General features: G+C 25.0%; 1 protein-coding gene across 1 annotated transcript; it reads left to right on the top strand. All coding sequences in view use genetic code 4, as the record gives it.

Moving 5' to 3' along the window:
* Nucleotides 1–4,211: 4,211 nt before the first annotated feature.
* Nucleotides 4,212–4,491, top strand: N7510_006649 (uncharacterized protein; the record flags this gene model as incomplete). The annotated part of the gene is made up of 2 exons: nt 4,212–4,279; nt 4,332–4,491. The coding sequence occupies 2 exons, from the start codon at nt 4,212–4,214 to the stop codon at nt 4,489–4,491; spliced, it is 228 nt and encodes a 75-aa protein (XP_056833123.1).
* Nucleotides 4,492–15,271: the final 10,780 nt, after the last annotated feature.

The following is a 15,271-nucleotide window of genomic DNA, read 5'->3' as shown; positions in this document are numbered from 1 at the left end:
CGACTAAATGTTAGTTATATTTAATTATAACTTTCTATGATGCCCAACATCTTTATTAATTATTAACTATTTAAGAGATCTATATTAGTTCTCATAATAGTATTTTTTGTATAATGATTATTATTTTTAATAATAATGTAATAGACTTGGTTATACCAAGCTTAAATATTATATAATTAATAAAATTAATTATATTAATATCCAAACAATATAATAAATATGCTAAATATTATAAAATCTAAATTAAATAATAGATATTTTAAGAAACCATCAAATAATACTAACATAACTATTTATAATAGAGATATTATTCCTGCAATAAGAAATTGAAAAAGTAGTATTTATGCTTATAATAAAAATGCTATAAGTTTAATACCTACGAAAAGTAGATTAGTTATGAAATTAATTAAAGGATATTTAAATTCATATCATTTAGGAATCGAATCTTTATTAAGAAAAGAAAGATTACGTCGTAGATATAGAAAAATGTCTACTAATAGAATATTTGTTAGTGATGGAGAATTTAAGCATACTAATGATAAAGTAAATATTACATTATATGTTTATAATAGACAAAAACTTAATTATTTATTAAAACTAAAAAAAAGATATATAAGATTATTTAAAAAAGCTAAATTTACAAGAAAATTGAAATTAATAAGAAATGTAGGATTAAATATATTAAGTCTACAAAAAGAAAAAAGTAAAGTATTAACTAATGTTTTACCTAGATATAATTCAGAAGTGCGTTCAGCACAGAATATATTCTATAAAAGATTTATGAAAAAATGCTTTAAAAGATTAAGATATTATATGTTTTATAAACAAATGCTTTATATAAATAAAGCAAAATTTGAAAACTCATACTTACAAGGTTTAATAGTTTTAATAAGTAAAATTTTTAATAAAAATGTAGAGTTTAATATAATTAATTTAAAATATTTTTATTTTAATAGTAAAATTTACACACAACCGTTAGTTTTAAAACTAAGAAAAAGAAGAGATGTATTAATGTATCTTAAAGATTTAATTAGAAAAGCTAAACTTAAAGACATTAAATTAGTTAATAAATCAAATAACTTTTTTACAGTTAGTAATTTTGATAGTAATGATAATGTTAATAATTTAATAGAACAAACAAAAACTAACACGAAATACCTGAAAAAAATTGTATTAAATGATATTAAATATAAAAGAGTATCAGGTGTTAGATTAGAAGCTGCAGGTAGATTAACTAAACGTTCTTCTGCTGCAAGATCTCAATATAGAGGAAGATATAAAGGTAATTTAGTAAATGCTTATTCATCTATTAAAGGTTATCCTACTCCTTTATTAAGAGGTAATTTTAAATCTAATTTAGAATATACTGTAATAAATTCTAGTTCTCGTGTTGGAGCTTTTGGTGTAAAAGGTTGAGTAAGTGGTACTTAAATAAAAATAAACATAATATTTATTACTTTTCTCTCCCTTAATAATAATTAATAAAGATGATGAAATAGTCTGAACCTTTTTGAAAAAAATGGAAATAAGAATAAAATTCTTATGTTAACATATATTGAACAGGCTAATTTGCGCAAGAGAGTACAAATTGAGTGCGCGGTTTGGCACCTCGATGTCGGCTTAGCTCATCCTCATGCATGCAGAAATCATGAAGGGTTCGACTGTTCGTCGATTAAAGAGCTACGTGAGCTGGGTTTAATACGTCGTGAGACAGTATGGTTTCTATCTTCTAGAGGGAATTAAAGTAAATTAAAGATAGCCCCTTCGTACGAAAGGAGTTGGGTATATTGATCTATGGTTTACCTGTTGTTTATGGTTATAGTATATATATATATACTATAGTAAATTACTATAACTAAGGTCCTATTATCCATAGGCATGGCAGGAAAGCTACGTCAGTTAAAGATAAGTGTTGAAAGCATATAAACACGAAGCAAACTTTATGATACTTTTAAACGTAGAAGAACACTACGAGTATAATTGTTATAATTTATTTATAACAATTAGTTATTATATATTAATATATAATATGTATAGGCTTTAGTTGTAAGAATGAAAACATTTTTAGATATAAAGTACTAATTATTGAAATACTAGCTATTTCCCATATCAAAAGTATATATTAATAAATAAAATTATTAGTATAGCCTTATTAGCATAAAAGTAATGCAACCGTTTTGTAATCGGTAGAAGTAAGTGCGATACTTGCATAGGGCTATTAGGTGAAAAATGAACATATGATTTAATATTTGTTAATAATATTAAATTATATACTCTTAGACCCAATCGTCAAGTCTGGTTAAGACATAACTTTTTCACTGTTATTTCGGGAGTTCAAATCTCCCTTGGGTTGAAAGAGATTAGCTCAGTTGGTAGAGCTGTCGCTTTACACGCGAAAGGTCAGGTGTTCAAGTCACCTATCTCTTAATTAATGCGGATTAATGTAATAGTAACATATATGGCTCATGTCCATAATATTTAGGTGCAACCCCTAAGTCCGCAACCAAAGGCTATAGCTTAATCGGTAAAGCGAACCACTCATGATGGTTTGAGTAAATGTTCAAGTCATTTTAGCCTTAATTAATCCGAGTGCTGGAATTGGTAGACAGTCTTAATTTAAGCTTAAGTGACGCGAGTCGTAAACGTTCGAATCGTTTCTCGGATATATTAGGGGTTATAGTTTAACTGGTAAAACGGCGATTTTGCATATCGTTATTTCAGGATCGAGTCCTGATAACTCCAAAGGTTTATACCATTTTTTTTTATTTCGCTTGAGAAGCTCAATTGGTAGAGCGGATCACTGAAGATGATTAGGTTATAAGTTCAAGTCTTATCTCGAGCAATTATGGGTATGCTGAAATTGGTAACCAGGTTCCGCTTAGGACGGAATAGTTTTTACTTTACAAGTTCAAGTCTTGTTACCCATATTATTTATGTTGTCGACTAATCGGTAAGTCATAAATTTTTGGTATTTACTATTGGGTGTTCGAGTCGCCCCAACATAATATTATATATTCGCTAGGATAGTTCAACCGGTAGAACAATAATTTCATGAATTAAGAATGAGAATTCGAATTTCTCTCCTGGCTATCCTTCAGGTGATGTTATAAGAATTTGAGAAAATTCATGTTCTTTAAGGCATAGTGTATATATACCTTAAAAATATTTACGTTATTATTATATTTGTACATAATTTAAAATACAACATAAATGATATATATCAAATATATATAATATATTATTTTTATAAATATATATTATATTATTTTTTTTATTAGGTAGGTATAGTTCAATGGTAGAACGGCTGTATGTGGCACAGTATATCCTAGTTCAATTCTAGGTACCTTCCCTAGGTAGCAATAATATATTTTAAATTATAATTAATATATTAGTTGTTATACACATAATTTAAATATTCTAAAAATATTATATAAATATAAATTTATATTTATATAATTTAGTAAAATTAATTACTGTATAGTAAGCAGTAGTTTATAATAAATACAATATAATTATATACATATATTATAGTATAGTAATATACTATTTATATACAAAATGTAAAATTATATTGTATAATGATATATGATATAAATATATATATATTAAATATATATATATTTATAAGTAAAATATAGTTTAACTATATTATATATACACATAGTATATATATATAATCAATTAATATATATGTATAAATTAGAAAGAAAAAGAATAAAAACTAATATTCTTGTTAGTAGAATCGCAACAACAAGTAAATAGAAAAAGAAATTTTTCAACAAGTTTTAAGCATGAAGCACACACAAGTACACTTGATACTTCATCAGTTTTAACTTTTAAACAACCTACTGAATGAACAGAAAGATGATTTTTATCATCTAATGCGAAAGATATTGGTACTTTATATTTAATGTTTGCGTTATTTTCAGGTTTGATAGGTACAGCGTTTTCTGTATTGATACGTTTAGAATTATCAGGACCTGGTGTACAATACATTTCAGATAATCAATTATATAATAGTATAATTACAGCACACGCTATAATGATGATATTCTTTATGGTTATGCCAGCTTTAATAGGAGGTTTTGGTAATTTCTTATTACCATTATTAGTAGGTGGTCCAGATATGGCATTCCCTAGATTAAATAATATAAGTTTCTGATTATTAGTACCTAGTTTATTTTTATTCATATTCTCAGCAACAATTGAAAATGGTGCAGGTACAGGTTGAACATTATACCCACCATTATCAGGTATACAATCTCACAGTGGTCCTAGTGTAGATTTAGCTATCTTTGGATTACACTTAAGTGGTATTAGTAGTATGTTAGGAGCTATGAATTTTATAACTACTATAATAAATATGAGAAGTCCAGGTATAAGTTTACACAAATTAGCATTATTTGGATGAGCAGTAATAATCACAGCAGTGTTATTATTATTATCATTACCAGTATTAGCTGGTGGTATTACTATGATTTTAACAGATAGAAATTTTAATACATCATTCTTTGAAACAGCAGGTGGAGGTGATCCTATATTATTCCAACACTTATTCTGATTCTTCGGACATCCTGAAGTTTATATTTTAATTATACCAGGATTTGGTATAATTAGTACAGTAATTTCAGCATCATCAAGTAAAAACGTTTTTGGTTACTTAGGTATGGTTTATGCTATGATGTCTATTGGTGTATTAGGTTTCTTAGTTTGAAGTCATCACATGTATACAGTTGGTTTAGATGTAGATACTAGAGCTTACTTTACAGCCGCAACATTAATTATTGCAGTACCTACAGGTATTAAAATATTTAGTTGATTAGCTACATTATATGGAGGATCTTTACATATAACACCACCTCTGTTATTTGCAATAGGATTTGTAGTTTTATTCACTATAGGTGGTTTAAGTGGTGTTATTTTAGCTAATGCATCACTTGATATTGCTTTCCATGATACTTACTATGTTGTAGCACATTTCCATTATGTATTATCTATGGGAGCTGTATTTGCATTATTTAGTGGTTGATACTTCTGAATACCTAAAATATTAGGATTATCTTACGACCAATTTGCAGCTAAAGTACATTTCTGAATATTATTTATTGGTGTAAATTTAACATTCTTCCCACAACATTTCTTAGGTTTACAAGGTATGCCTAGAAGAATTAGTGATTATCCTGATGCTTTCTATGGTTGAAACTTAGTAAGTAGTGTAGGTTCTATTATTAGTGTAGTAGCTACATGATATTTCTTAACTATTATATATAAACAATTAACAGAAGGAAAAGCTGTTTCAAGATATCCTTGATTAATACCACAGTTATTTAGTGATACTTTCCAAGTATACTTCACTAGAAATAATACTTCTTTAGAATGATGTTTAACTAGTCCTCCAAAACCACACGCTTTTGCTAGTTTACCTTTACAATCATAGGTAAATATTAAAATAAAATTTATTTTAACTTATTAGTAATAGCTATACATATATATAAAATATATGTATAAATATCTAAACTGTTGTAGTATACAATATAGATAATATATTCCAAAATTCCTAAAATAATAAATTTATTATTATGGAATAAACTACAATGTAGTATATATGTATATATTTATCTTTTTTTTTTGAAAGACTACTTTTATGATCAAGGGATACTAGGATTAGTTGTTGCATGGGTTAATATATTAATATTAACTATAATTACTTTTATAAAAATTTTAATAAAAAATTAATAAAAAATGTTACAAGCAGCAAAAATAATAGGAACAGGTATGGCTACAACGGGTTTAATAGGTGCAGGAGTAGGTATTGGTGTAGTTTTCGGTGCATTAATATTAGGTGTTGCAAGAAATCCTTCATTAAGAGGACAATTGTTTTCATATGCAATTTTAGGATTTGCTTTTGCTGAAGCAACAGGATTGTTTGCTTTAATGATGGCATTCTTATTATTATATGTAGCTTAATAAGCTATATATTAATACACGAAAAAAAAATAGTTAGTTATAAATAATTATTATCATAATGGATAATTAATCTTTATAGTTTAACTATTTTTTTTTTTTTTTTTAATAAAATAGTGGTACAAAATAATAATAACAAGAACAACAGAGAGGTAAATAAATATTGAAATTAAATATATAATAAATTATTATATGACAACAACAACTTTTTTCTTATTTTTAATTCCAGTATTAGGAATTATATTATTATTAGTAAATTTGATATTATCTCCGCATAATGCGTATCAAGAAAAAGATAGTGCTTTTGAATGTGGTTTTCATTCATTCTTAGGACAAAATAGAACACAGTTTAGTATATCATTCTTTATATTTGCATTATTATTTTTATTATTTGATTTAGAAATTTTATTAGTTTATCCTTATGTTGTTAGTGCATATACTAATGGTATATATGGATTATTAATAATGTTAGTGTTTTTCCTTGTACTAACTTTAGGTTTTGCATTTGAATTAGGAAAAAACGCATTAAAAATAGAAAGTAGACAAGTTCAAAATTTAAACGTTAAATCTTGAAATGGTTATTCTTTAATATATAGTTAAAATATAATGTATATAGATATATTCTGTAAAAATAACTCAAATAGTGTCGACGTATAATAATTAAATAACATAAATCAGAATAACAAATAATTACAAGAATAAGATAAATATGTTTTTTACTAATTTAATATTAAATTTACAATTAGATGCTCCAACACCTTGGGGTTTATATTTTCAAGATAGTGCCTCACCTCAAATGGAAGGTATTGAAGAATTACATAATAATATAATGTTCTATTTAGCCATTATATTATTCACAGTTACATGAATGATGATAACTATAATAAAAGACTATGTAGCTAAAAAATCACCAATAGCTCATAAATATATGAATCATGGTACTTTAATAGAATTAATTTGAACTATTACACCTGCATTAATATTAATATTAATAGCATTCCCTTCATTCAAATTATTATATTTAATGGATGAAGTAGTTGATCCTTCATTAGTTGTTTATGCAGAAGGTCATCAATGATATTGAAGTTACCAATATCCAGATTTTACTAATGCTGACGATGAATTTATAGAATTTGATTCTTATATAGTACCTGAAGAGGACTTAGAAGATGGTCAATTTAGAATGTTAGAGGTTGATAATAGAGTTATTATACCTGAATTAACACATACTAGAATTGTAATATCTTCAGCTGATGTTATACATTCATATGCTTGTCCATCTTTAGGTATTAAAGCTGATGCATACCCAGGAAGATTAAATCAAGCTTCTGTTTATGTTAATCGTCCTGGTACATTCTTTGGACAATGTTCAGAGATTTGTGGTATACTACATAGTTCTATGCCTATCGCTATACAATCTGTTTCTCTTAAAGATTTCTTATTATGATTAAGAGAACAAATGGAAGGATAGAGATATTATAGATATAATTATAAATAATATCTAGGATTATATATAAAATATAACTAGGTGTTTTTTAAATAATTATGTATTGTTTAATTGTGTTAAACAATATACAAGATAGAGATAACATATTATTAGATTATCAAATAATAAGCTATTTATTTATATATAAATAGCTTATTATTATTCTTTTAATATGAAATCTTTAACAATAAATTTAAAATTACATATATCATATATAATACACAAATGCTAATAAATAGTATTACTTATTATAAATGTTTTTGTTTATCCAGAATATATCACAATCCAGATTTACCTAATTACCTTTTACAAGCATATAGAATAATTTTAGGGGTATTTTGCTTATATAGTTGTATAACTAATAATTGGTTATATCTTCCAGAGTTTTTAAATTTATTTTTAATAAATTATATGGGTGAATTATCTAGTGAGCCTAATCAAGTTAACATGTTTCCAGGAAGTGGAAATTCTTCTGGAGCTCATCAGTATGGGTATTTTCACTCAGGTGGTGGTGATTCATTCGGTGGAGATCCTTTTGGTGGAGGACCCTCAGGTAGTGGTAATTCTAGACCACCTATAGGTAATCAATCTTTAATAGATCAAAATGAAGATTCGAATAAATCTAAAGGTAAAAAAAGAGTATATATAGCGGCCGAAGATATGGATAATGATCAAAATGAAGATTCGAATAAATCTAAGGGTAAAAAAAGAGTACATTGAGCACCCGAAGTTATGGTTAATAATAAGGATGAAACTAATAATGAAAGACCATACGTAAAACCAGATTATAGAAAAGATTTTAAGCCGGTAAGATTAGCGCCACCAGGTCCAAAGTTTCTTTACTTTGATCGTGTTAGTAATAGAGTTGTTTACCCTGAAACTTATCACACATATAATCCAATAAGTGTTAGAGGTGATACTATACGTATATATAGGGAACTTGGATTAAAATATGCATATCATATATATGGGGATAAACCATTTTGTCGTATATATTCTCCGGATGGAACAAAAATAGAAATATATAATGTACGTACTGTAATGAATTATATATTACATCATAAAAATGAGGTTACAATAGCGAGAAGACAGGAACATAAGTATGATTATGTTGAAAGTTATAAGAAAAGGTTTGAACCTTATAAAAGCCCAGATAAATTGCTTGTAGAATCTCAAATGAAGGAAGAAATTAGAAATTATTTTAATAATCTCGATCCAGAAGAAAGGAAAAAACATCAGGATGAAATAAGAGTTAAGATGAAAATGAAAAAGAGAAAATAAAACAATTATTTTTTTTTTAATTTAAAATTTTATATTTATGTTCAGATAATGATATTATTTTATTTTCTTTTTATGATGATGTTATATATTACTTATATAAGTAATATATATATATATATATATATTTATTATGTTTACATATTTATATAGTAGGATTAGGTTATTTGGAGGTTTATTTTACACATCCTCTATAACATAATTTTTTTCATATATTAATATTTACTATAAGTTTATTAATATTGAATATGATAGGATTTTATCCTTAAAAAAAAAATAGAAAATATTTTTTTTAGCGTGTTAATTTAATGGTAAAATAACGTGCTACGGACACGTATATATAAGTTCAAATCTTATACACGTTTATAATTTATAGTTATTATAAAAGCAATACTATATTAATAATATAGTATATTATAGTATTAATATTAATTATATGTAGTATAGATAAATCAAATATAGATATATATAAATATATAATGAATTTTTCAATATTTTTATTTCTTATAGGAATATTAGGTTTTGTTTTAAATAGAAAAAATATTATACTAATGCTAATCTCTATAGAAATTATGTTATTATCAGTAACATATTTAATATTAATTAGTTCACTTAGTTTTGATGATATTTTAGGACAAACATTTGCTGTTTATATATTAACAATAGCAGGAGCAGAATCTGCAATAGGTTTAGGTATATTAGTTGCATATTATAGATTAAGAGGAAGTATTTCAATACAATATAAATAATGTATTTAACATTAATAATTTTACCTTTATTAGGTTCAATAGTATCAGGTTTCTTTGGTAGAAAAATAGGTGTTACTGGAGCACATATTATTACATGTGGTTCAGTAATAATAACAACACTTTTAGCTATAGTAGCTTTTTTTGAAGTAGGTTTTAATAATATACCTGTAACAATAAATATAGCAAGATGAGTGGATGTTGAATCACTTTATGTACTATGAAATTTTAGATTTGATGCATTAACAGTATCAATGTTGATACCTGTGTTAATAGTATCTAGTTTAGTACACATATATTCAATAAGTTATATGAGTCATGACCCACACAATCAAAGATTTTTCAGTTATTTAAGCTTATTCACATTTATGATGATTATACTTGTAACAGGTAGTAATTATCTAATAATGTTCGTAGGTTGAGAAGGTGTTGGTGTATGTTCATATCTTTTAGTTAATTTTTGATTTACTAGAATAGCAGCAAATCAAAGTTCTATCTCAGCTTTATTAACTAATAGAGTAGGTGATTGTTTACTAACTGTAGGTATGTTTGCTATACTATGATCTTTTGGTAACATAGATTATGGAACAGTGTTTGCATTAGCACCATTTTATAATGAAAACATAATAACTATAATAGGTATATGTTTATTAATAGGTGCTACAGCTAAAAGTTCACAAGTAGGTTTACACATATGATTACCACAAGCTATGGAAGGTCCTACACCAGTATCTGCTTTAATTCACGCAGCTACTATGGTTACTGCTGGAGTATACTTATTAATGAGATCATCACCTTTAATAGAATATAGTTCAACTGTATTAGTACTTTGTTTATGATTAGGTGCAATAACTACAGTATTTAGTTCTTTAATTGGTTTATTCCAACAAGATATTAAAAAAGTTATTGCTTACTCAACAATGAGTCAGTTAGGTATGATGGTTATAGCTATAGGTTTATCTAGTTATAATTTAGCGTTATTCCATTTAGTAAATCATGCTTTCTATAAAGCATTATTATTCTTAGGTGCTGGTTCAGTTATACACGCAGTAGCCGATAATCAAGATTTTAGAAAATATGGAGGTTTAAGAGAGTATTTACCTTTAACTTATTCAGTTATGTTAATAGCTTCTTTAAGTTTAGTAGCTGTACCTTTTATGACAGGATTCTATTCTAAAGATTTTATTCTTGAGTCTTCTTATGGACAATTCTACTTATCTGGTACAATAATTTACTTTGTTGCTACAATAGGTGCTATGTTTACTACATTATATTCAGCTAAAGTATTATATTTAACATTCTTAGCTAATCCTAATGGTCCTTTATCTAGTTATAAACATGCACATGAGGGTGACTTATTCTTGACTACACCTTTAATAATTTTATCTATTTTCTCTATATTCTTTGGATATATTACTAAAGATATATTTATAGGTTTAGGTTCAGGTTTCTTTGCAGATAATAGTTTATTTATTCATCCTAGTCATGAAATTATGTTAGATACTGAATTTGCTGTACCTACATTCTTTAAACTTTTACCTTTTGTATTTACTGTTTCATTAAGTATAATATCTGTATTATTATCTGAATTCTTACCTAAATCACTTATTAATTTTAAATTTTCAAAATTAGGTTATAATATATTTAGTTTCTTTAATCAAAGATTCTATATAGAATTATTCTATAATAAATATATTGTAGAAGGTGTTTTAAAATTAGGTGGTCAAACTACTCAGAGTCTAGATAAAGGTTCTGTAGAATTAGTAGGACCTTATGGTTTAGAAAAAGGATTATTATCTTTAAGTAATAGCTTAGGTAAATTAAGTACAGGTGTTATAACTACTTATGCTTTATATGTATTAATAGGTTTAATATTCTATATTTCTTTATTATATTTCTCATATAATGATAATAATTTATTAATATTAGTAATATTTACATTATTTGCTTTATTAAGTAGTAATCTATCATCTAAATAATATATTATTATTATAGTTTTTTTGATATTTGCTTAATTTAAATTTATATTTTCTTCTTTTTGGGAATGCTTTTATCCTCAATATTTTGTTTATTATTATCTAATGCTATATCTTTTAGACGTGATACGGCTATATTATATAGTAGAGTTGGAATAATTATTTTATTTTATTGTATTTATTTATCATACAATAATTTATTTATTACATACTTAGATAGTGGTATTGGGTTATTTGGAGGTTTATTTTACACATCCTCTATAACACAATTTTTTCATATATTAATATTTACTATAAGTTTATTAATATTGAACATGACAGGGTTTTACCCTAGAAAATTAATATCTAGCAGTTATTCAAGTTTACATAGATTATTATTTACAAAAGTACAGTTTGATAACGAAAATAAATCTATAAACGATCTTTTATTAAAAAAAGGAGAACAATATACTATTATAGAGTATACTTTAATGTTATTATTTATAATAACAGGTAGTTTATTATTAATATCTAGTAGTGATTTAGTTTCTATTTTTTTATCTATAGAATTACAAAGTTATGGTTTATATTTACTATGTACTATGTATAGAAATTCAGAATCTTCTACTTCAGCAGGTTTAACTTATTTCTTATTAGGTGGATTAGCATCTTGTTTTATATTATTAGGTATAGCCTTAATATATGCTAACTTAGGTGTTACTTATTTAGATAGTTTTTATGTTATAAATAATTTAGCTGGTATATTTAATGAACAAGATATAACAACATATATACCTTATTGTTTATTATTAATAGCTATAGGATTATTATTTAAAATATCTGCAGCACCATTCCATTTCTGATCTCCTGATGTTTATGATGGTATACCTACTATAGTTACTACTTTTGTAGCTATAATAGCTAAAATATCTATATTAACATTATTATTACAATTAGTTCATTATACTAATAGTATATATATTACAACTCAATATTCTTGAACTACAAGTTTATTAGTTAGTTCTTTATTATCTTTAGTGATTGGAACTGTATTAGGTTTAACTCAATTTAGAATAAAAAGATTATTTGCTTATAGTACTATATCTCATTTAGGTTTTATGTTATTAGCTTTAACTATTAATAGTATAGAATCTATACAATCATTTATCTTTTATTTAGTTCAGTATAGTTTATCTAACTTAAATGCCTTTATATTATTAGTAGCTATAGGTTATAGTTTATTTGGATATGAAGATAAAAATGTTTATCATAATAAATTAATAGACAGAAATAACTCACCTATACAACTTATAAGTCAACTTAAAGGATATTTCCATATAAATAGTTTATTAGCTTTAAGTTTAACTATTACTTTATTCTCATTCGCAGGTATACCTCCTTTAATGGGATTCTTTGCAAAACAGATGGTATTCTCTGCTGCTTTACAAGAAGGATTTGTTTTCCTTACTTTAATAGGAGTATTAACTAGTGTAATAAGTGCTGTTTATTATTTATTTATTGTAAAAACAATGTTCTTTAGTGAACATTCTTATACAAAAATTACTTATTTATATAAAAAATTATTCTTAGGAATACCAGCATTAGTTTTACAAAATAATAAAGTAGTAGATAATATACAATTTAATAATAAACCTTCTTTATCTGGTTCTTTAAGTATAACTATTTCAATATTAACTTTAACTATTCTTTTATTTATGTTTATGCCTAATGAATGATTACATATGTCTAATATATTAGCAATTGTATTATTTGTACCTAGTGGTATGTAAATATAATATATATATATTTGTATATTATACAATATAGTATATATATATATAGAAGTGTATTATAATTTAATAATAAAGTTAAAAATAATATATAATTATGTGTATATAAAGTACAATTAAGTGCTTTTAAAATAATAAAAAGAATTAAAATATTTTAATTCTTTTTATTTAATTATTAGATTGACAATTTAAATATTAAATTATTAAGATATATATAATTAGATATAAGGAGAATATGTAAAAACATAAATAAAAAAATAAAAAAAAAAAAAATGAGAATTTTTAAAAATCATCCTTTATTAAAATTAATGAATTCTTATGTAGTTGATTCACCACAACCAGCTAATTTAAGTTATTTATGAAATTTTGGTTCATTATTAGCCGTATGTTTAATAATTCAAATAGTAACAGGAGTTACATTAGCTATGCACTATACACCTAGTGTTTTAGAAGCATTTAATTCTGTAGAACATATAATGAGAGACGTTAACAATGGTTGATTAGTACGTTATTTACACTCTAATACAGCTTCAGCTTTCTTCTTCTTAGTATATCTACATATAGGTAGAGGTTTATATTACGGATCTTACAAATCACCTAGAACTTTAACATGAGCTATAGGAACAGTAATATTTATAGTAATGATGGCTACAGCCTTTTTAGGATATGTTTTACCTTATGGTCAAATGAGTTTATGAGGTGCTACAGTTATTACTAATCTTATGAGTGCTATACCTTGAATAGGTCAAGATATTGTTGAATTTATTTGAGGAGGTTTCTCAGTTAATAATGCAACATTAAATAGATTCTTTGCTTTACACTTCTTATTACCTTTTGTATTAGCTGCATTAGTGTTAATGCACTTAATAGCTATGCACGATACAGTAGGATCAGGTAATCCTTTAGGTATTTCAGGTAATTACGATAGATTGCCTTTTGCTCCATACTTTGTATTTAAAGATTTAGTAACTATATTTATATTCTTTATAGTATTATCTATATTTGTTTTCTTTATGCCTAACGCATTAGGAGATAGTGAAAACTATGTTATGGCTAACCCTATGCAAACACCACCAGCTATTGTACCAGAATGATATCTATTACCATTCTATGCAATTTTAAGATCTATACCTAATAAATTATTAGGTGTTATAGCTATGTTTGCAGCTATATTAGCATTATTAGTTATGCCTATAACAGATTTATCTAAACTAAGAGGAGTACAATTTAGACCTTTAAGTAAAATAGCTTTCTATGTATTTGTTGCTAATTTCTTAATATTAATGCAAATAGGTGCAAAACACGTTGAAACACCATTTATTGAACTTGGACAAATATCAACTGTTTTATACTTTGCACATTACTTTGTAATAGTACCTGTTATTAGTATAATAGAAAATAGTTTAATAGAATTAGCTATTAAAAAATAATAATTCTATATAAGACTATGTAAGTATTATTTTTCATACATAATTATTATATATATATATAATATTTAAAGTATATATTTGTAAATATATACCAATGTATATTATATATGTTGGTGTTTGAGTAGTGGGTATTACGTTTCGATTGCAAATCGAAATAAAGGGATTCGAGTTCCCCGGACATCTTTAAATATAATTATTATATATATTTAATTTATGTTGTCCCTATAAAAATTTTTAAATAAAAAACACTACATAGATACATATCTTACCTTTTATTCTAATAAATAATTGTAAATTATTATTATAAAATAATATAAAACCTTAAATATATCAAATTAATTTTTTAGCTCTGCTTGTATATTTAATTCAGAGTTTAAATAATGTATTTATACATATACGTTTACATATATCAAATAAGACTGCATGTTATACTATATAAATATATGTTTACGTATGATATAATACTAAAAAATATTTAAAAATGGTAAGTTTAATATCTATCATTGAAGGTTTATTATTAATTGTACCAGCATTATTATCAGTTGCTTTTGTAACTATAGCTGAAAGAAAAACAATGGCCAGTATGCAAAGAAGATTGGGTCCTAATGCTGTAGGTTATTAC

The sequence above is a fragment of the mitochondrial genome of Penicillium lagena (assembly GCF_028827675.1).
Source record: "Penicillium lagena strain IBT 129212 utg000004c_segment0_segment0 mitochondrion, whole genome shotgun sequence".
NCBI classification, from domain to species: Eukaryota; Fungi; Ascomycota; class Eurotiomycetes; order Eurotiales; family Aspergillaceae; genus Penicillium; species Penicillium lagena.
This window is presented reverse-complemented; position numbering and strand designations above follow the sequence as displayed.